This window comes from Salmo trutta, unplaced genomic scaffold (genome assembly GCF_901001165.1).
Source record: "Salmo trutta unplaced genomic scaffold, fSalTru1.1, whole genome shotgun sequence".
Lineage (NCBI taxonomy): Eukaryota > Metazoa > Chordata > Actinopteri > Salmoniformes > Salmonidae > Salmo > Salmo trutta.
Window position 1 is genome coordinate 803,638 of NW_021822266.1, and position 22,384 is coordinate 826,021.

At 42.3% G+C, this 22,384-nt stretch overlaps 1 protein-coding gene across 1 annotated transcript; it reads right to left on the bottom strand.

The window, feature by feature from the left end:
• Positions 1–819: 819 nt before the first annotated feature.
• Positions 820–7,016, bottom strand: LOC115181479 (uncharacterized). The gene is made up of 2 exons (XM_029743364.1): positions 6,616–7,016; positions 820–1,919 (listed from the first exon to the last, which is right to left on the bottom strand). Exon 2 carries the CDS (start codon positions 1,910–1,912, stop codon positions 1,220–1,222), a length of 693 nt encoding a protein of 230 aa, XP_029599224.1. The 5' UTR covers positions 1,913–1,919; positions 6,616–7,016; the 3' UTR covers positions 820–1,219.
• Between the last annotated feature and the right edge of the window lie 15,368 nt (positions 7,017–22,384).

Sequence of the window (22,384 nt, forward strand, 5' to 3'; positions counted from 1 at the left end):
ACTTCAGATTTTTATCTTTAATAGTTTTGAGAAAAAAATAGTTGCTACATTCAAAAATGGCCGCACTCTACCTATAGATGTATGTTAGCACACATGCTAATGCTAAAAATACTTTAAACATCTACTCATGAACCATAGATCAGATTGATTCTAGATTTGGTATATAGACTCAATGAATTAGCCTCTAAAGAATTTGAGAATGATTACTTGTTGTATTCATTGTCGGCCACTAGATGAAATGCTCTTATGTAGTTGATTTGCAAATCCAATCAGCTTTCCACATTGATTTAATGTCATCACATTTATGTTTTGGGTTGAAGTGAAGAGGAAACTACATTGATTACAACCAGGGATGAGGAAAAATGTCAAAATACAATTACAAAATAACATAAAGATCAATGTTTAAAAAAATGTACTACCAAATACTCGTATTTTGATGTGTATTTAATTAAAATGCATGTATTTTGTATTTTAAAATACAGAAATACATTAGCCAGTTGTCACGGGTGTCGTAGGGTAGAGACCAAGACGCAGCGGGAAAATGTACACCCATCTTCTTTTATTATGGTGAAGAAGGAAAACACATAAATGTATACAAAACAAAACAAACTGACAGTCTCATCAGGCAAAACAGCTAAACAAGAACAATCTCCCACAAAAACCCATGAAAAACAAACTCCTAAATATAGGACCCTCAATCAGCGGCAACAATAACCAGCTGCCTCCAATTGAAGGTCCAACCCCAATTAACTAAACATAGAAATACAAAAGACTAGATAGAACATAGAAAAATATTAACATAGAACAATGACTAACAAACCCCGGACTAATAAATCAAATACCCCTCTACCTAAACACATACGCAAAACACACCCTGAACCACATAAAACAAACACCCCCTGCCACGTCCTGACCAAACTACAATAACAAATAACCCCTATACTGGTCAGGACGTGACACCACTAGCAGGCCCCAACAGCAACAACATTCTCAGTAATGGTTACAGAAAAGGTTTACTTGCTATGACTGTGATACAGTATGCTGTTGTTCATCTGCCTTAGTTTAATGCACTGAAGTCACTCTGGATAAGAGTGTCTGATAAATGACCAAATTTATTAGTGAAAATTAACATACCAAAATGAAATGCAATGTGCTAGGGCAAAAAACTAAAAGGTTCCCCCCTTCAGGGTCCCCAGGACCAGGACTAGAGGACACTGATCTACAGTATGGTACAGTAGCTTTCCCAGAAGCCTGGTGCAGCTCTGGGTGGAACTCTGGGTGCAGCTCTGGGTGGAACTCTGGATCCACCTTCTATATCAATCTTGGTATCCCTAGACTCCCTGGGGGCGATGCCCTGATTTGTAATTAAATTTGGCTCATGGGTGGGATAGCCCGCCTGTTCCAGGAAGTTGCTCAGTGACATGTCCGCGGATGAATGACCACATATGATCATGAGCAACTCCCTGCTGATGCAATAGGTGTTGACCGGGTCAAACTTCTTCAGGTCCTCGTGCTGGGTCACATAGACCTTATCCACTGTCATGTCTGGACCCATACTGATGATGAGGCGGTCCATGTTGCTGTTATCTATCTGACGAGTGTAGTCCTCACTGACATATTCAGGCATGGAATCAGATGCTGTGAGGTGGAGGTTGCCCACCTCATAGAATGGGTAGCCATCATAAGGAAGCAGCTTCTTGCAGACATTGTTTTCACACTCACGTCTGTTCTGGAAGGGATGGAAACCAAAGCGTCCCTCTTTGGGGTCGTATTTTGCAACCATCTGGTTGTCATCATCGAAGACGATGTAATCGTTGGCGAACCAGAAAAGGAGCTTGAGTCCGTGCCTGGGTGAGGGACGACCAAACGTAGAAGCTCTCAGCTCCGCCATATTGTTCAATGTTTGTACCATGGTACCCCTGGGGGAGGGAGAGAGAGAAGGATAGAGGGGGAGAGCGAGAGAGAGAGAGAGAGAGAGTTAGAGGGGGAGAGAGAGAGAGAGAGAGAGAGAGAGAGAGAGAGGATGGATGGATGGATGGATGGATGGATGGATGGAGAGAGGGAGAGAGGGATGGATGGATAGAGAGAAAGAGAGAGAGAGAGATGGATAGAGGGAGAGAGAGAGAGAGAGAGAGAGAGAGAGAGCGAGAGGAAGAGAGAGAGAAAGGGAGAGAGGGAGAGAGGGAGAGAGAGAGGGAGAGAGGGATGGATGGATAGAGAGAAAGAGAGAGAGAGGGATGGATGGATGGATAGAGAGAGAGAGAGAGAGAGAGAGAGGCAGAGAGAGAGAGGGAGAGAGAGAGAGAGAGGGATGGAGAGAGAGAGAGAGAGAGAGAGAGAGAGAGAGAGAGGGGGGGGGGGATGGATGGATGGATAGAGAGAAAGAGAGAGAGGGAGAGAGAGAGATGGATGGATGGATGGAGAGAGAGAAGGAAAGAGGGATGGATGGATAGAGAGAAAGAGAGAAAGAGAGAGAGAGGGATGGATAGAGAGAAAGAGAGAGAGAGCGAGCGAGCGAGCGAGCGAGGATAGAGGGATAGAGAGAGAGAGAAAACAGACAGCATTAAACAATACAGTTCATGGTGATATAGTTAAGTTACCTTCCATATACAGTATAAGCCTCTGCTAAGAGGTCTGGACCTTTGTGGCACAGGAGTGCACTAATGTGGTTGTTCCCTACATCACTACACTGGCAGAAGTGTTACAGGCTGTTTAATTTTATTTTTATATTTCGAGGTCGGATGATAGCACGTAGGACACACCAATTGATGTCACCTCGTTAGTCAGTATGTTTTACACCTGTGTTGGCTTGTCCATCTCGTTAATTGGAAGGTGCTTCACCTGTGCTGGCTGGCCCAGGTGATATTTAAGAGTGGCTGGCCCAGGTGATATTTAAGAGTGTCTGGCCCAGGTAATATTTAAGTGTCTGGCCCAGGTGATATTTAAGAGTGGCTGGCCCAGGTGATATTTAAGAGTGGCTGGCCCAGGTGATATTTAAGAGTGGCTGGCCCAGGTGATATTTAAGAGTGTCTGGCCCAGGTGATATTTAAGTGTCTGGCCCAGGTGATATTTAAGAGTGGCTGGCCCAGGTGAAATTTAGGAGCAGCTGGCCCAGGTGATATTTAAGTGTCTGGCCCAGGTGATATTTAAGAGTGGCTGGCCCAGGTGAAATTTAGGAGCAGCTGGCCCAGGTGATATTTAAGAGTGTCTGGCCCAGGTGATATTTAAGAGTGTCTGACCCAGTGCTTCAGTTGTCTTGATAGATGTGGATTGTTAGCACTGTTGGATTCTGGGTTAAAAGTGGAACATTGCTATACTAGAGACATGATAGATCAGAAGTAATACTATAGTATCTGAGGGGTGATAGAGACTGGTTGTTACATCAGAAGTGAATGGTTATCTGTAGGAGCCAGATGGCTTTGGAGTGTGCTGGGTGGACGGGAGGAAGTCACGGGAGTGCGATATGGGATACGGGTGGAGAGCTTTGGATTAGGCATCAAGGGGGTTGAGGACAGGACAGGTAAGGGAGACGGAACGGTTTATTACCCTATCGCTTCGTCTTCCTGTCAAACCATAAAAGTTTAAAGGATTGGAGAGAAGGAGGAGTGCCTACATTGGAGTATACAGTGGGGAGAACAAGTATTTGATACACTGCCGATTTTGCAGGTTTTCCTACTTACAAAGCATGTAGAGGTCTGTAATTGTTATCATAGGTACACTTCAACTGTGAGAGACGGAATCTAAAACAAAAATCCAGAAAATCACATTGTATAGTTTTTAAGTAATTAATTAGCATTTTATTGCATGACATAAGTATTTGATACATCAGAAAAGCAGAACTTAATATTTGGTACAGAAACCTTTGTTTGCAATTACAGAGATCATACGTTTCCTGTAGTTCTTGACCAGGTTTGCGCACACTGCAGCAGGGATTTTGGCCCACTCCTCCATACAGACCTTCTCCAGATCCTTCAGGTTTCGGGGCTGTTGCTGGGCAATACGGACTTTCAGCTCCCTCCAAAGATTTTCTATTGGGTTCAGGTCTGGAGACTGGCTAGGCCACTCCAGGACCTTGAGATGCTTCTTACGGAGCCCCTCCTTAGTTGCCCTGGCTGTGTGTTTCGGGTCGTTGTCATGCTGGAAGACCCAGCCACGACCCATCTTCAATGCTCTTACTGAGGGAAGGAGGTTGTTGGCCAAGATCTCGTGATACATGGCCCAATCCATCCTCCCCTCAATACGGTGCAGTCGTCCTGTCCCCTTTGCAGAAAAGCATCCCCAAAGAATGATGTTTCCACCTCCATGCTTCATGGTGGGGATGGTGTTCTTGGGGTTGTACTCATCCTTCTTCTCCCTCCAAACATGGCGAGTGGAGTTTAGACCAAAAAGCTCTATTTTTGTCTCATCAGACCACATGACCTTCTCCCATTCCTCCTCTGGATCATCCAGATGGTCATTGGCAAACTTCAGACGGGTCTGGACATGCGCTGGCTTGAGCAGGGGGACCTTGCGTGCGCTGCAGGATTTTAATCCATGACGGCATAGTGTGTTACTAATGGTTTTCTTTGAGACTGTGGTCCCAGCTCTCTTCAGGTCATTGACCAGGTCCTGCCGTGTAGTTCTAGGCTGATCCCTCACCTTCCTCATGATCATTGATGCCCCACGAGGTGAGATCTTGCATGGAGCCCCAGACCGAGGGTGATTGACCGTCATCTTGAACTTCTTCCATTTTCTAATAATTGCACCAACAGTTGTTGCCTTCTCACCAAGCTGCTTGCCTATTGTCCTGTAGCCCATTGTCCTGTATCCCATCTACAATTTTATCCCTGATGCCCTTACAGAGCGCTCTGGTCTTGGCCATTGTGGAGAGGTTGGAGTCTGTTTGATTGAGTGTGTGGACAGGTGTCTTTTATACAGGTAACGAGTTCAAACAGGTGCAGTTAATACAGGTAATGAGTGGAGAACAGGAGGGCTTCTTAAAGAAAAACTAACAGGTCTGTGAGAGCCGGAATTCTTACTGGTTGGTAGGTGGTCACATCAAAATCCAACGAAATCAAATCCCTGACGAAGGCCATACAGACGAAACACGTCGTATTTTTTAAACTTTGTTTCTATTGAACATGCCATACAAATAAAGGCATTTTCATTAATTATATGAAGAGTGCCTTGGTCCCCCTTTCTATTTGATGTCCTATTCACCCCTTTTACCAAAGAGCACCTTCTGTCTACCAACATTTACTATTGTGTACCTGAGTAGCGCTTCCCTTCCTCCTCTTTCTAGTAGTGACAATAGGACAGTTGTTATCGTTGGCCTAAAATAACTGTGGTAACCTAGTAACGTGAGCCCTCTTGACGATTATCATGAAACGTCATCAACATGAACAGCCCAGCAGGTTTGAGCACATTTTCATTTAGAAGAATTTGGCAGCACATCCATCAAGAGACAATACACTGTATTTGTGTCCCAAATGCCACCCTATTCCCTATATAGTGCCCTTTTTTGGAACAGGACCCAATAGGATGTAGGGTGTCATTTGGGACCACGCCTGGATGAGTCAAGTGTTAGTTTGAAATACAAACTCCTGAAGGATCCAGGAACATGAAACTTAAGGGAAATAAAATAATGAACTACATGACAATGCAAAGTTTAAACCCTTACAAAACAGTATACCTGTTAAAGTTAAAAGTTAACCGTCATTAACAGAAGTGAAAATCTGTCTCTCTTACCGTACCATGTTATAATGCAGAAAAAAAAGGGTTGATACTGTATATATTGTCAGCCACAATCTGTCAGGTTTCCAGTAATGTCAACTTATTCAAAGTTAATACATGCACTGCTTTATTATTCTGGAAAAATGTCATGTAAAAAAAGTATATAAATATTCACTGAGTGTATAAAACATTAGGAAGACCGGCTCTTTCCATGACATAGACTGACCAGGTGAATCCAGGTGGAAGCTTATTGATGTCTTGTTAAATGTTAAATCCACTTGTTAAATGTTAAATGTCACTTGTTAAATCCACTTCAATCAGTGTAGATGAAGGGGAGGAGACAGGTTAAAGAAGGATTTTTAGGCCTTGAGACAATTGAGACATGGATTGCGTGCCATTCAGAGGGTGAATGGGCAAGATAAAATATTTAAGTGCCTTTGAATGGGGTATAGTAGTGTGGAACACTTGACACCTTGTAGAGTCCATGCCCGGATGAATTGAGCTGTTCTGAGAACAACAGGGGGCAACTCAATATTAGGAAGGTGTTCCTAATGGTTTGTACACTCAGTGAATAAATATATATACTAGATTACAACTGTTGTTGTATCTGATCATAAACAACTCAAGACTGGAGATCAGACCTAGATGAACTCAGATTAGAGCAGACCTAGATGAACTCAGATTAGATCAAATAAAGTATCAAGTTGTTAATTGTCAGCTAGATTCGGGCATATTCCTTCCAAGGGGGAAATGTACGAAAATATACATCACAAACTAGATCTAACTTGTTTAATAAGGACAGACTAGATCTAACTTGTTTAGTGAGGACAGAATAGACCTAACTTGTTTAGTAAGGACAGACAAGATCACAAAAAAACACATCATAAAATGTTTTTACTGTACCTGGTGTTTTAAAATAAATGTAATCTCTATTTTCTGGTGCTCGATGTCCGTGTAGATCTGTATGAGGCCGTGTGAGAAGTTGATTTGATGATCTGCAAGCTTTGCTGCCTGTGTGTGTGTGTGTGTGTGTGTGTGTGTGCGCCAGAGTGTTCAGGAAATGATACTGAAAGTAATCCTAGTCCTGGGCAAAGTTCTTCCCTACTTTCTGCCTCCTCAATTCATAAAGCGTCTGAGAGTTGGAGTTATGATCTAGGATCAGTTTTAATCCTTATAATCATAATGAAAGAGATTACATGGACGGGGGACCTGATCCTAGACCAGCATTCGTCTGAGACCCAGATGTTTGAGCTACAGCCAAGGGCTCCAGCCTTTTCTCCTTTTAGGGACCGGTGAGCTATGGTTTTTCCTCTTTGGGGGACTAATTACATTAAAACTAGTACTGTAGAACTGACTGCATTAGTGTCAGTCAGTAGCAACCAGTAATTCAGGTTCTGTTATAAGCCCCTCCTCTTTATTTCTTGCCTGTTTTGAATGTTATTTTTGCATGTTACTTTTGTTCCTCCTTTAGCACCTGTTAGAGGTGTTAAAGGAGTTACTAGACTGGTCACCAATAATAACTGTTAGAGGTGATGAAGGAGTTACTAGACTAGTCACCAAAATACCTGTTGGGGATCCCTGCAACAGAGACCATGTCAAGAGACCATGGCGGGAAATTCAAAACTGCAAGAATCTAATAATTTCAATTTCTCAAACAATCAACTATTTTTCACCATTTGAAAGATAAACATCTCCTAAATCCAACCACATTGTCCGATTTCAAAGAGGCTTTACGGCGAACGCATAAAGTTAGGTTATGTTAGGAGAGTACATTGAAAATAGGTGTGTAATGTTTTGTCAATTCAAAGACAGGCGTCACCAAAAGCAGGTAACCAGCTAAAATTATGCACTAACCTTTGACAATCTTCCTCAGATGACACTCCTAGGACATTATGTTATACAATACATGCATTTTTTGTTCCATCAAGTTCATATTTATATCCAAAAACAGCATTTTACAGTAGCTGTGAAATTCAGATTTTTTTTCCCCTCAAATGCTTCCGGTGAATCAACGCTACAATTTACAAAATTACTATTCAAAAACTTTGGTAAATTATAATATTGTCATTCAAAGAATTATAGTTTAACATTTCGTAAATACTACTGCATTGCCAGATTTCAAAATAACTTTACTGGGAAATCACACTTTGCAATAAACGGGGTGCTGTGCTAAGAACAATAGGCTAGGATATACAGGTTAGCACCATCTTGTAACCATCTAATATCAATAATACTATTGTCAATAATCCCTTACCTTTGATTATCTTCATCCATTGGCACTTCCAGGAATCCCAGGTCCACAACAAATGTGGTTTCTTTCGACAAAGTTCATAATTTATGTCCAAATAACTCCAAGTTGTTCCATGTTGTTAGCGCTTCGGTGGCTACTAAAAAGTAGGGCGGGGGGGGGAAGTCACGACGAAAAGTAAAAAAAAAAATCTATTTACGTTCGTTCAAACATGTCAAACGTTGTTTAGCATAAATCTTTAGGGCCATTTTTAACGTGAAACATCAGTAATGTTTCAACCCGACCTCTCCTGTGTCTTGAAAAACGTTTTTGAAAAATGTCTTGCCTCACATGAAGTCACATGAATGCGCAGGTGCGGGCAATAATGAAGTGACGACATCCCAGGGAGGTCAACTTCTCTTCCTTGTCATCCGGTCTCTGTTCATCATAGACGCTTAAAACAACTTTATAAAGATCGTTGACATCTAGTGGAAGCCGTAGGAAGTGCGAAATGAATCCTTTGTCACTGTGTGATCTATTAGCAATGACTCGAAAATAGTACAGCCACAAAATTCTCATTTCCTGGTTGTATTTTTCTCAGGTTTTTGCCTGCCATATGACTTTTGTTATACTTACAGACACCATTCAAAACGTTTTAGAAAATTCAGATTGTTTTCTATCCAAATCTGTTAATAATATGCATATCCTAGCTTCTGAGTTGGTGTAGGAGGCAGTTAAAAGTGGGCACATTTTTTTCAAAATTCTCAATACTGCCCCCTAGCCCCAACAGGCTAGACTGGTCATCAATCAGACATGTTAGAGGTGATAAAGGAGTTACTAGACTGGTCACCAATCAGACCTGTTAGAGCTGATAAAGGAGTTACTAGACTGGTCACCAATCAGATCTGTTAGAGGTACTAAAGGAGTTACTAGACTGGTCACCAATCAGACCTGTTAGAGGTGATAAAGGAGTTACTAGACTGGTCACCAATCAGACACAACAATAAACTAAACCAGAGTTGTTAAGTTAAGTTGACTGTGCCTTTAAACAGCTTGGAAAATTCCAGAAAATGATGTCATGGCTTTAGAAGCTTCTGATAGGCTAATTGACATAAACTGAGTCAATTGGAGGTGTACCTGTATATGTATTTCAAGGCCTACCTTCAAACTCAGTGCCTCTTTGCTTGACATCATGGGAAAATCAAAAGAAATCAGCCAAGACCTCAGAAAAAATTGTAGACCTCCACAAGTCTGGTTCATCCTTGGGAGCAATTTCCAAACGCCTGAAGGTGCCACGTTCATCTGTACAAACAATAGTATGCAAGTGTAAACACCATGGGACCACGCAGCCGTCATCCGCTCAGGAAGGAGACGCATTTTGTCTCCTAGAGATGAACGTACTTCAGTGCGAAAAGTGCAAATCAATCCCAGAACAACAGCAAAGGACCTTGTGAAGATGCTGGAGGAAACAGGTACAAAAGTATCTATATCCACAGTAAAATGAGTCCTATATCAACATAACCTGAAAGGGCGCTCAGCAAGGTAGAAGCCACTGCTCCAAATCCGCCATAAAAAAGCCAGACTACGGTTTGCAACTGCACATAGGGACAAAGATCGTACTTTTTGGAGAAATGTCCTCTGGTCTGATGAAACAAAAATAGAACTGTTTGGCCTTAATGACCATCGTTATGTTTGGAGGAAAAAGGGGGAGGCTTGCAAGCCGAAGAACACAATCCCAACCGTGAAGCACGGGGGTGGCAGCATCATGTTGTGGGGGTGCTTTTCTGCAGGAGAGACTGGTGCACTTCACAAAATAGATGGCAACATGAGGAAGGAAAATTATGTGGATATATTGAAGCAACATCTCAAGACATCAGTCAGGAAGGTTAAGCTTGGTCGCATATGGGTCTGAAATGTGATGAAAGAAATAATAGCTGAAATAAATCTTTCTTTCTATTATTATTCTGACATTTTACATTCTTAAAATAAAATGGTGATCCTAACTGACCTAAGACAGGGAATTTTTACGAGAATTACATGTCAGGAATTATGAGAAAACTGAGTTTAAATGTATTTGGCCGTCACAAAATACCTTGTGCTGTTGGAAGGATGACCAAGGCGCAGCGGAAGTGTGGATACTCATATTTTAATTAACAAAAACAGAGTAAAGCATCCACAGGAAACAAAAACCACGACAGCAACAGTTTGCAGGCTTGAAAACACAGTGCAAAACAACCACCCACAACCCCAAAGACAAACACACACACCTATATAGGACTTCCAATCAAAGGCAACTATACACACCTGCCTTCAATTGGAAGTCCCAATCATCCACAAACATTCACAACACAAACATGCCACGTCCTGACCCCAAAACTAAAACACTAGCTCCATCTGCTGGTCAGGACGTGACATTGGCGAAGGTGTATGTAAACTTCCGACTTCAACTGTAAATGTCTTCAATAAGATCCTTGCTATAACCTGATTCTGAGGGTTGTTAAGGGGAATGTGTGTTCTCAATAAAACACCTGTTGTTAAGGGGAATGTGTGTTCTCAGTAAAACACCTGTTGTTAAGGGGAATGTGTGTTCTCAGTAAAACACCTGTTGTTAAGGGGAATGTGTGTTCTCAGTATAACACCTGTTGTTAAGGGGAATGTGTGTTCTCAGTAAAACACCTGTTGTTAAGGGGAATGTGTGTTCTCAGTAAAACACCTGTTGTTAAGGGGAATGTGTGTTCTCAGTAAAACACCTGTTGTTAAGGGGAATGTGTGTTCTCAGTATAACACCTGTTGTTAAGGGGAATGTGTTCTATCTGATACAATACAAGGCTGACTGAACCAGCCTTTATAGTTTTTTGAGTCCCAAATGGCACTCTATTCCCTTTCTAGTGCACTACTTTTGACTAGGGCCTATAGGGAATAGGGTGCCATTCAGGATGTACTCTTTATAAATACACAGCTGAATACTGCTAGTATAACACAACATACTAACTGTAAGGCGAACAGCCTCAACAACTCTCTCATCATCGTCTCTCTACTCATATAAAGGGCTGAGTCAGTATCCCCAGGAATTAGTTTGGTACTGTATTACAGCAATGTGTATATTATTATATTATATTTAACCATTTCTTCCTTTGAGAACAATCCTACACCTCGTCTGACTTGAAACTTGAACTGTCTCCTGTTTATATTCTGTCAAGGTCTATTTCTGAGGTAGCTCTGGTCCAGTTCGTTACGTGAAGCTTGCGGATGCTGAGCATTCAAGCAAGCAACACAAATAACGCCTTGGACCAGAGATATTGTAGGGGTCATGAGCAACTCCCTGCTGATGCAATAGGTGTTGACCGGGTCGAAGTTCTTCGGGTCCTCGTGCTGGGTCACATAGACCTTATCCACTGTCATGTCTGGACGCATACTGATGATGAGGCGGTCCATGTTGCTGGTATCTATTTTACGAGTGTTGTACTTCCTGACATATTTAGGCATGGAATGAGATGCTGTGAGGTGGAGGTCTCCCACCTCATAGAATGGGTAGCCATCATAAGGAAGCAGCCTCTTGCAGACGTTGTTTTCACACTCAGGTCTGTTCCGGAAGTGACGGAAACCAAAGCGTCCCTCTTTGGGGTCGTATTTTGGAACCATCTGGTTGTCATTTTTGATGACGATGTAATCGTTGGCGAACCAGAAAAGGAGCTTGAGTCCGTGCCTGGGTGAGGGACGACCAAACGTAGAAGCTCTCAGCTCCGCCATATTGTTCAATGTTTGTACCATGGTACCCCTGGGGGAGGGAGAGAGAGAGAGAGAGAGAGAGAGAGAGAGAGAGAGAGAGAGAGAGAGAGAGAGAGAGAGAGAGGGATAGAGGGGGAGAGCGAGAGCGAGAGAGAGGGATAGAGGGGGAGAGCGAGAGCGAGAGAGAGAGAGAGAGAGAGAGGGATAGAGGGGGAGAGCGAGAGAGAGAGTTAGAGGGAGAGAGAGAGAGAGAGAGAGAGAGAGAGAGAGGATGGATGGATGGATGGATGGATGGATGGATGGATGGATGGATGGAGAGAGGGAGAGAGGGATGGATGGATAGAGAGAAAGAGAGAGAGATGGATAGAGGGAGAGAGAGAGAGAGAGAGAGAGAGAAAGGGAGAGAGGGAGAGAGGGAGAGAGAGAGGGAGAGAGGGATGGATGGATAGAGAGAAAGAGAGAGAGAGGGATGGATGGGTGGATAGAGAGAGAGAGAGAGAGAGGCAGAGAGAGAGAGGGAGAGAGAGAGAGAGAGAGAGGGATGGAGAGAGAGAGAGAGAGAGAGAGGGGGGGGATGGATGGATGGATGGATAGAGAGAAAGAGAGAGAGGGAGAGAGAGAGATGGATGGATGGATGGAGAGAGAGAAGGAAAGAGGGATGGATGGATAGAGAGAAAGAGAGAAAGAGAGAGAGAGGGATGGATAGAGAGAAAGAGCGAGCGAGCGAGCGAGAGAGAGAGGATAGAGGGATAGAGAGAGAGAGAAAACAGACAGCATTAAACAATACAGTTCATGGTGATATAGTTAAGTTACCTTCCATATACAGTATAAGCCTCTGCTAAGAGGTCTGGACCTTTGTGGCACAGGAGTGCACTAATGTGGTTGTTCCCTACATCACTACACTGGCAGAAGTGTTACAGGCTGTTTAATTTTATTTTTATATTTCGAGGTCGGATGATAGCACGTAGGACACAACAATTGATGTCACCTCGTTAGTCAGTATGTTTTACACCTGTGTTGGCTTGTCCATCTCGTTAATTGGAAGGTGCTTCACCTGTGCTGGCTGGCCCAGGTGATATTTAAGAGTGGCTGGCCCAGGTGATATTTAAGAGTGTCTGGCCCAGGTGATATTTAAGTGTCTGGCCCAGGTGATATTTAAGAGTGGCTGGCCCAGGTGAAATTTAGGAGCAGCTGGCCCAGGTGATATTTAAGAGTGTCTGGCCCAGGTGATATTTAAGAGTGTCTGACCCAGTGCTTCAGTTGTCTTGATAGATGTGGATTGTTAGCACTGTTGGATTCTGGGTTAAAAGTGGAACATTGCTATACTAGAGACATGATAGATCAGAAGTAATACTATAGTATCTGAGGGGTGATAGAGACTGGTTGTTACGTCAGAAGTGAATGGTTATCTGTAGGAGCCAGATGGCTTTGGAGTGTGCTGGGTGGACGGGAGGAAGTCACGGGAGTGCGATATGGGATACGGGTGGAGAGCTTTGGATTAGGCATCAAGGGGGTTGAGGACAGGACAGGTAAGGGAGACGGAACGGTTTATTACCCTATCGTTTCGTCTTCCTGTCAAACCATAAAAGTTTAAAGGATTGGAGAGAAGGAGGAGTGCCTACATTGGAGTATACAGTGGGGAGAACAAGTATTTGATACACTGCCGATTTTGCAGGTTTTCCTACTTACAAAGCATGTAGAGGTCTGTAATTGTTATCATAGGTACACTTCAACTGTGAGAGACGGAATCTAAAACAAAAATCCAGAAAATCACATTGTATAATTTTTAAGTAATTAATTAGCATTTTATTGCATGACATAAGTATTTGATACATCAGAAAAGCAGAACTTAATATTTGGTACAGAAACCTTTGTTTGCAATTACAGAGATCATACGTTTCCTGTAGTTCTTGACCAGGTTTGCGCACACTGCAGCAGGGATTTTGGCCCACTCCTCCATACAGACCTTCTCCAGATTCTTCAGGTTTCGGGGCTGTCGCTGGGCAATACGGACTTTCAGCTCCCTCCAAAGATTTTCTATTGGGTTCAGGTCTGGAGACTGGCTAGGCCACTCCAGGACCTTGAGATGCTTCTTACGGAGCCCCTCCTTAGTTGCCCTGGCTGTGTGTTTCGGGTCGTTGTCATGCTGGAAGACCCAGCCACGACCCATCTTCAATGCTCTTACTGAGGGAAGGAGGTTGTTGGCCAAGATCTCGTGATACATGGCCCAATCCATCCTCCCCTCAATACGGTGCAGTCGTCCTGTCCCCTTTGCAGAAAAGCATCCCCAAAGAATGATGTTTCCACCTCCATGCTTCATGGTTGGGATGGTGTTCTTGGGGTTGTACTCATCCTTCTTCTCCCTCCAAACATGGCGAGTGGAGTTTAGACCAAAATGCTCTATTTTTGTCTCATCAGACCACATGACCTTCTCCCATTCCTCCTCTGGATCATCCAGATGGTCATTGGCAAACTTCAGACGGGTCTGGACATGCGCTGGCTTGAGCAGGGGGACCTTGCGTGCGCTGCAGGATTTTAATCCATGACGGCATAGTGTGTTACTAATGGTTTTCTTTGAGACTGTGGTCCCAGCTCTCTTCAGGTCATTGACCAGGTCCTGCCGTGTAGTTCTGGGCTGATCCCTCACCTTCCTCATGATCATTGATGCCCCACGAGGTGAGATCTTGCATGGAGCCCCAGACCGAGGGTGATTGACCGTCATCTTGAACTTCTTCCATTTTCTAATAATTGCACCAACAGTTGTTGCCTTCTCACCAAGCTGCTTGCCTATTGTCCTGTAGCCCATTGTCCTGTATCCCATCTACAATTTTATCCCTGATGTCCTTACAGAGCTCTCTGGTCTTGGCCATTGTGGAGAGGTTGGAGTCTGTTTGATTGAGTGTGTGGACAGGTGTCTTTTATACAGGTAACGAGTTCAAACAGGTGCAGTTAATACAGGTAATGAGTGGAGAACAGGAGGGCTTCTTAAAGAAAAACTAACAGGTCTGTGAGAGCCGGAATTCTTACTGGTTGGTAGGTGATCAAATCAAAATCCAACGAAATCAAATCCCTGACGAAGGCCATACAGACGAAACACGTCGTATTTTTAAAACTTTGTTTCTATTGAACATGCCATACAAATAAAGGCATTTTCATTAATTATATGAAGAGTGCCTTGGTCCCCCTTTCTATTTGATGTCCTATTCACCCCTTTTACCAAAGAGCACCTTCTGTCTACCAAAACCTACTATTGTGTACCTGAGTAGCGCTTCCCTTCCTCCTCTTTCTAATAGTGACAATAGGACAGTTGTTATCGTTGGCCTAAAATAACTGTGGTAACCTAGTAACGTGAGCCCTCTTGACGATTATCATGAAACGTCATCAACATGAACAGCCCAGCAGGTTTGAGCACATTTTCATTTAGAAGAATTTGGCAGCACATCCATCAAGAGACAATACACTGTATTTGTGTCCCAAATGCCACCCTATTCCCTATATAGTGCCCTTTTTTGGAACAGGACCCAATAGGGAATAGGGTGTCATTTGGGACCACGCCTGGATGAGTCAAGTGTTAGTTTGAAATACAATCTCCTGAAGGATCCAGGAACATGAAACTTAAGGGAAATAAAATAATGAACTACATGACAATGCAAAGTTTAAACCCTTACAAAACAGTATACCTGTTAAAGTTAAAAGTGAACCGTCATAAACAGAAGGGAAAATCTGTCTCTCTTACCGTACCATGTTATAATGCAGAAAAAAAGGGTTGATACTGTATATATTGTCAGCCACAATCTGTCAGGTTTCCAGTAATGTCAATTTATTCAAAGTTAATACATGCACTGCTTTATTATTCTGGAAAAATGTCATGTAAAAAAAGTATATAAATATTCACTGAGTGTATAAAACATTAGGAAGACCGGCTCTTTCCATGACATAGACTGACCAGGTGAATCCAGGTGGAAGCTTATTGATGTCTTGTTAAATGTTAAATCCACTTGTTAAATGTTAAATGTCACTTGTTAAATCCACTTCAATCAGTGTAGATGAAGGGGAGGAGACAGGTTAAAGAATGATTTTTAGGCCTTGAGACAATTGAGACATGGATTGCGTGCCATTCAGAGGGTGAATGGGCAAGATAAAAGATTTAAGTGCCTTTGAATGGGGTATAGTAGTGTGGAACACTTGACACCTTGTAGAGTCCATGCCCGGATGAATTGAGCTGTTCTGAGAACAACAGGGGGCAACTCAATATTAGGAAGGTGTTCCTAATGGTTTGTACACTCAGTGAATAAATAAATATACTAGATTACAACTGTTGTTGTATCTGATCATAAACAACTCAAGACTGGAGATCAGACCTAGATGAACTCAGATTAGAGCAGACCTAGATGAACTCAGATTAGATCAAATAAAGTATCAAGTTGTTAATTGTCAGCTAGATTCGGGCATATTCCTTCCAAGGGGGCAAATGTACGAAAATATACATCACAAACTAGATCTAACTTGTTTAATAAGGACAGACTAGATCTAACTTGTTTAGTGAGGACAGAATAGACCTAACTTGTTTAGTAAGGACAGACAAGATCACAAAAAACACATCATAAAATGTTTTTACTGTACCTGGTGTTTTAAAATAAATGTAATCTCTATTTTCTGGTGCTCGATGTCCGTGTAGATCTGTATGAGGCCGTGTGAGAAGTTGATTTGATGATCTGCAAGCTTTGCTGCCTGTGTGTGTGTGTGTGTGTGTGTGTGTGTGTGCGCCAGAGTGTTCAGGAAATGATACTGAAAGTAATCCTAGTCCTGGGCAAAGTTCTTCCCTACTTTCTGCCTCCTCAATTCATAAAGCGTCTGAGAGTTGGAGTTATGATCTAGGATCAGTTTTAATCCTTATAATCATAATGAAAGAGATTACATGGACGGGGGACCTGATCCTAGACCAGCATTCGTCTGAGACCCAGATGTTTGAGCTACAGCCAAGGGCTCCAGCCTTTTCTCCTTTTAGGGACCGGTGAGCTATGATTTCTCCTCTTTGGGGGACTAATTACATTAAAACTAGTACTGTAGAACTGACTGCATTAGTGTCAGTCAGTAGCAACCAGTAATTCAGGTTCTGTTATAAGCCCCTCCTCTTTATTTCTTGCCTGTTTTGAATGTTATTTTTGCATGTTACTTTTGTTCCTCCTTTAGCACCTGTTAGAGGTGTTAAAGGAGTTACTAGACTGGTCACCAATAATAACTGTTAGAGGTGATGAAGGAGTTACTAGACTAGTCACCAAAATACCTGTTGGGGATCCCTGCCCGGTATTGGGATTTATTGTCGAGAGACCATGGCGGGAAATTCAAAACTGCAAGAATCTAATAATTTCAATTTCTCAAACAATCAACTATTTTTCACCATTTGAAAGATAAACATCTCCTAAATCCAACCACATTGTCCGATTTCAAAGAGGCTTTACGGCGAACGCATAAAGTTAGGTTATGTTAGGAGAGTACATTGAAAATAGGTGTGTAATGTTTTGTCAATTCAAAGACAGGCGTCACCAAAAGCAGGTAACCAGCTAAAATTATGCACTAACCTTTGACAATCTTCCTCAGATGACACTCCTAGGACATTATGTTATACAATACATGCATTTTTTGTTCCATCAAGTTCATATTTATATCCAAAAACAGCATTTTACAGTAGCTGTGAAATTCAGATTTTTTTTCCCCTCAAATGCTTCCGGTGAATCAACGCTACAATTTACAAAATTACTATTCAAAAACATTGGTAAATTATAATATTGTCATTCAAAGAATTATAGTTTAACATTTCGTAAATACTACTGCATTGCCAGATTTCAAAATAACTTTACTGGGAAATCACACTTTGCAATAAACGGGGTGCTGTGCTAAGAACAATAGGCTAGGATATACAGGTTAGCACCATCTTGTAACCATCTAATATCAATAATACTATTGTCAATAATCCCTTACCTTTGATTATCTTCATCCATTGGCACTTCCAGGAATCCCAGGTCCACAACAAATGTGGTTTCTTTCGACAAAGTTCATAATTTATGTCCAAATAACTCCAAGTTGTTCCATGTTGTTAGCGCTTCGGTGGCTACTAAAAAGTAGGGCGGGGGGGGGAAGTCACGACGAAAAGTTAAAAAAAAAATCTATTTACGTTCGTTCAAACATGTCAAACGTTGTTTAGCATAAATCTTTAGGGCCATTTTTAACGTGAAACATCAGTAATGTTTCAACCCGACCTCTCCTGTGTCTTGAAAAACGTTTTTGAAAAATGTCTTGCCTCACATGAAGTCACATGAATGCGCAGGTGCGGGCAATAATGAAGTGACGACATCCCAGGGAGGTCAACTTCTCTTCCTTGTCATCCGGTCTCTGTTCATCATAGACGCTTAAAACAACTTTATAAAGATCGTTGACATCTAGTGGAAGCCGTAGGAAGTGCGAAATGAATCCTTTGTCACTGTGTGATCTATTAGCAATGACTCGAAAATAGTACAGCCACAAAATTCTCATTTCCTGGTTGTATTTTTCTCAGGTTTTTGCCTGCCATATGACTTTTGTTATACTTACAGACACCATTCAAAACGTTTTAGAAAATTCAGATTATTTTCTATCCAAATCTGTTAATAATATGCATATCCTAGCTTCTGAGTTGGTGTAGGAGGCAGTTAAAAATGGCCACATTTTTTTCAAAATTCTCAATACTGCCCCCTAGCCCCAACAGGCTAGACTGGTCATCAATCAGACATGTTAGAGGTGATAAAGGAGTTACTAGACTGGTCACCAATCAGACCTGTTAGAGGTGATAAAGGAGTTACTAGACTGGTCACCAATCAGACACAACAATAAACTAAACCAGAGTTGTTAAGTTAAGTTGACTGTGCCTTTAAACAGCTTGGAAAATTCCAGAAAATGATGTCATGGCTTTAGAAGCTTCTGATAGGCTAATTGACATAAACTGAGTCAATTGGAGGTGTACCTGTGTATGTATTTCAAGGCCTACCTTCAAACTCAGTGCCTCTTTGCTTGACATCATGGGAAAATCAAAAGAAATCAGCCAAGACCTCAGAAAAAATTGTAGACCTCCACAAGTCTGGTTCATCCTTGGGAGCAATTTCCAAACGCCTGAAGGTGCCACGTTCATCTGTACAAACAATAGTATGCAAGTATAAACACCATGGGACCACGCAGCCGTCATCCGCTCAGGAAGGAGACGCGTTTTGTCTCCTAGAGATGAACGTACTTCAGTGCGAAAAGTGCAAATCAATCCCAGAACAACAGCAAAGGACCTTGTGAAGATGCTGGAGGAAACAGGTACAAAAGTATCTATATCCACAGTAAAATGAGTCCTATATCAACATAACCTGAAAGGCCGCTCAGCAAGGTAGAAGCCACTGCTCCAAATCCGCCATAAAATAGCCAGACTACGGTTTGCAACTGCACATAGGGACAAAGATCGTACTTTTTGGAGAAATGTCCTCTGGTCTGATGAAACAAAAATAGAACTGTTTGGCCTTAATGACCATCGTTATGTTTGGAGGAAAAAGGGGGAGGCTTGCAAGCCGAAGAACACCATCCCAACCGTGAAGCACGGGGGTGGCAGCATCATGTTGTGGTGGTGCTTTTCTGCAGGAGAGACTGGTGCACTTCACAAAATAGATGGCAACATGAGTAAGGAAAATTATGTGGATATATTGAAGCAACATCTCAAGACATCAGTCAGGAAGGTCAAGCTTGGTCGCATATGGGTCTGAAATGTGATGAAAGAAATAAAAGCTGAAATAAATCTTTCTTTCTACTATTATTCTGACATTTTACATTCTTAAAATAAAGTGGTGATCCTAACTGACCTAAGACAGGGAATTTTTACGAGAATTACATGTCAGGAATTATGAGAAAACTGAGTTTAAATGTATTTGGCCGTCACAAAATACCTTGTGCTGTTGGAAGGATGACCAAGGCGCAGCGGAAGTGTGGATACTCATATTTTAATTAACAAAAACAGAGTAAAGCATCCACAGGAAACAAAAACCACGACAGCAACAGTTTGCAGGCTTGAAAACACAGTGCAAAACAACCACCCACAACCCCAAAGACAAACACACACACCTATATAGGACTTCCAATCAAAGGCAACTATACACACCTGCCTTCAATTGGAAGTCCCAATCATCCACAAACATTCACAACACAAACATGCCACGTCCTGACCCCAAAACTAAAACACTAGCTCCATCTGCTGGTCAGGACGTGACATTGACGAAGGTGTATGTAAACTTCCGACTTCAACTGTAAATGTCTTCAATAAGATCCTTGCTATAACCTGATTCTGAGGGTTGTTAAGGGGAATGTGTGTTCCCAGTAAAACACCTGTTGTTAAGGGGAATGTGTGTTCTCAGTAAAACACCTGTTGTTAAGGGGAATGTGTGTTCTCAGTATAACACCTGTTGTTAAGGGGAATGTGTGTTCTCAGTAAAACACCTGTTGTTAAGGGGAATGTGTGTTCTCAGTATAACACCTGTTGTTAAGGGGAATGTGTGTTCTCAGTATAACACCTGTTGTTAAGGGGAATGTGTGTTCTCAGTAAACCACATAATACTGCCTGGATTACACCACATAATACTGCCTGGATTATACCACATAATACTGCCTGGATTACACCACATAATACTGCCTGGGTTACACAACATAGTACTGCCTGGATTACACCGCATAATACTGCCTGGATTACACCACATAATACTGCCTGGATTACACCACATAATACTGCCTGGATTACACCACATAATACTGCCTGGATTACACCACATAATACTGCCTGGATTACACCACATAATACTGCCTGGATTACACTACATAATACTGCCTGGATTACACTACATAATACTGCCTGGATTACACCACATAGTACTGCCTGGATTACACCACATACCACTGCCTGGATTACACCACATAATACTGACTAGATTATACCACATAATACTGCCTGGATTACACCACATAATACTGACTAGATTATACCACATAGTACTGCCTGGATTACACCACATAATACTGCCTGGATTATACCACATAGTACTGCCTGGATCACGCCACATAACACTGCCTGGATTACACCACATAGTACTGCCTGGATTACACCACATAGAACTGCCTGGATTACACCACATAGAACTGCCTGGATTACACCACATAATACTGCCTGGATTACGCCACATAATACTGCCTGGATTACACCACATAGTACTGCCTGGATTACACCACATAATACTGCCTGGATTACGCCACATAATACTGCCTGGATTACACCACATAATACTGCCTGGATTACACCACATAGTACTGCCTGGATTACAACACATAATACTGCCTGGATTACACCACATAATACTGCCTGGATTACACCACATAATACTGCCTGGATTACACCACATAATACTGCCTGGATTACACCACATATTACTGCCTGGATTACACCACATATTACTGCCTGGATCACGCCGCATAATACTGCCTGGATTACGCCACATAATACTGCCTGGATTACACCACATAGTACTGCCTGGATTACACCACATAATACTGCCTGGATTACGCCACATAATACTGCCTGGATTACACCACATAATACTGCCTGGATTACACCACATAGTACTGCCTGGATTACAACACATAATACTGCCTGGATTACACCACATAATACTGCCTGGATTACACCACATAATACTGCCTGGATTACACCACATAATACTGCCTGGATTACACCACATAATACTGCCTGGATTACACCACATAATACTGCCTGGATTACACCACATAGTACTGCCTGGATTACAACACATAATACTGCCTGGATTACACCACATAATACTGCCTGGATTACACCACATAGTACTGCCTGGATTACACCACATAATACTGCCTGGATTACGCCACATAATACTGCCTGGATTACACCACATAATACTGCCTGGATTACACCACATAATACTGCCTGGATTACACCACATAGTACTGCCTGGATTACACCACATAGTACTGCCTGGATTACACCACATAATACTGCCTGGATTACACCACATAGTACTGCCTGGATTACACCACATAATACTGCCTGGATTACGCCACATAATACTGCCTGGATTACACCACATAATACTGCCTGGATTACACCACATAATACTGCCTGGATTACACCACATAGTACTGCCAAGATTACACCACATAGTACTGCCTGGATTACACCACATAATACTGCCTGGATTACACCACATAATACTGCCTGGATTACACCACATATTACTGCCTGGAATACACCACATAGTACTGCCTGGATTACAGCACATAATACTGCCTGGATTACACCACATAGTACTGCCTGGATTACACCACATAATACTGCCTGGATTACACCACATAATACTGCCTGGATTACACCACATATTACTGCCTGGAATACACCACATAGTACTGCCTGGATTACAGCACATAATACTGCCTGGATTACACCACATAGTACTGCCTGGATTACACCACATAATACTGCCTGGATTACACCACATAGTACTGCCTGGATTACACCACATAATACTGCCTGGATTACACCACATAATACTGCCTGTATTACACCACATATTACTGCCTGGAATACACCACATAGTACTGCCTGGATTACAGCACATAATACTGCCTGGA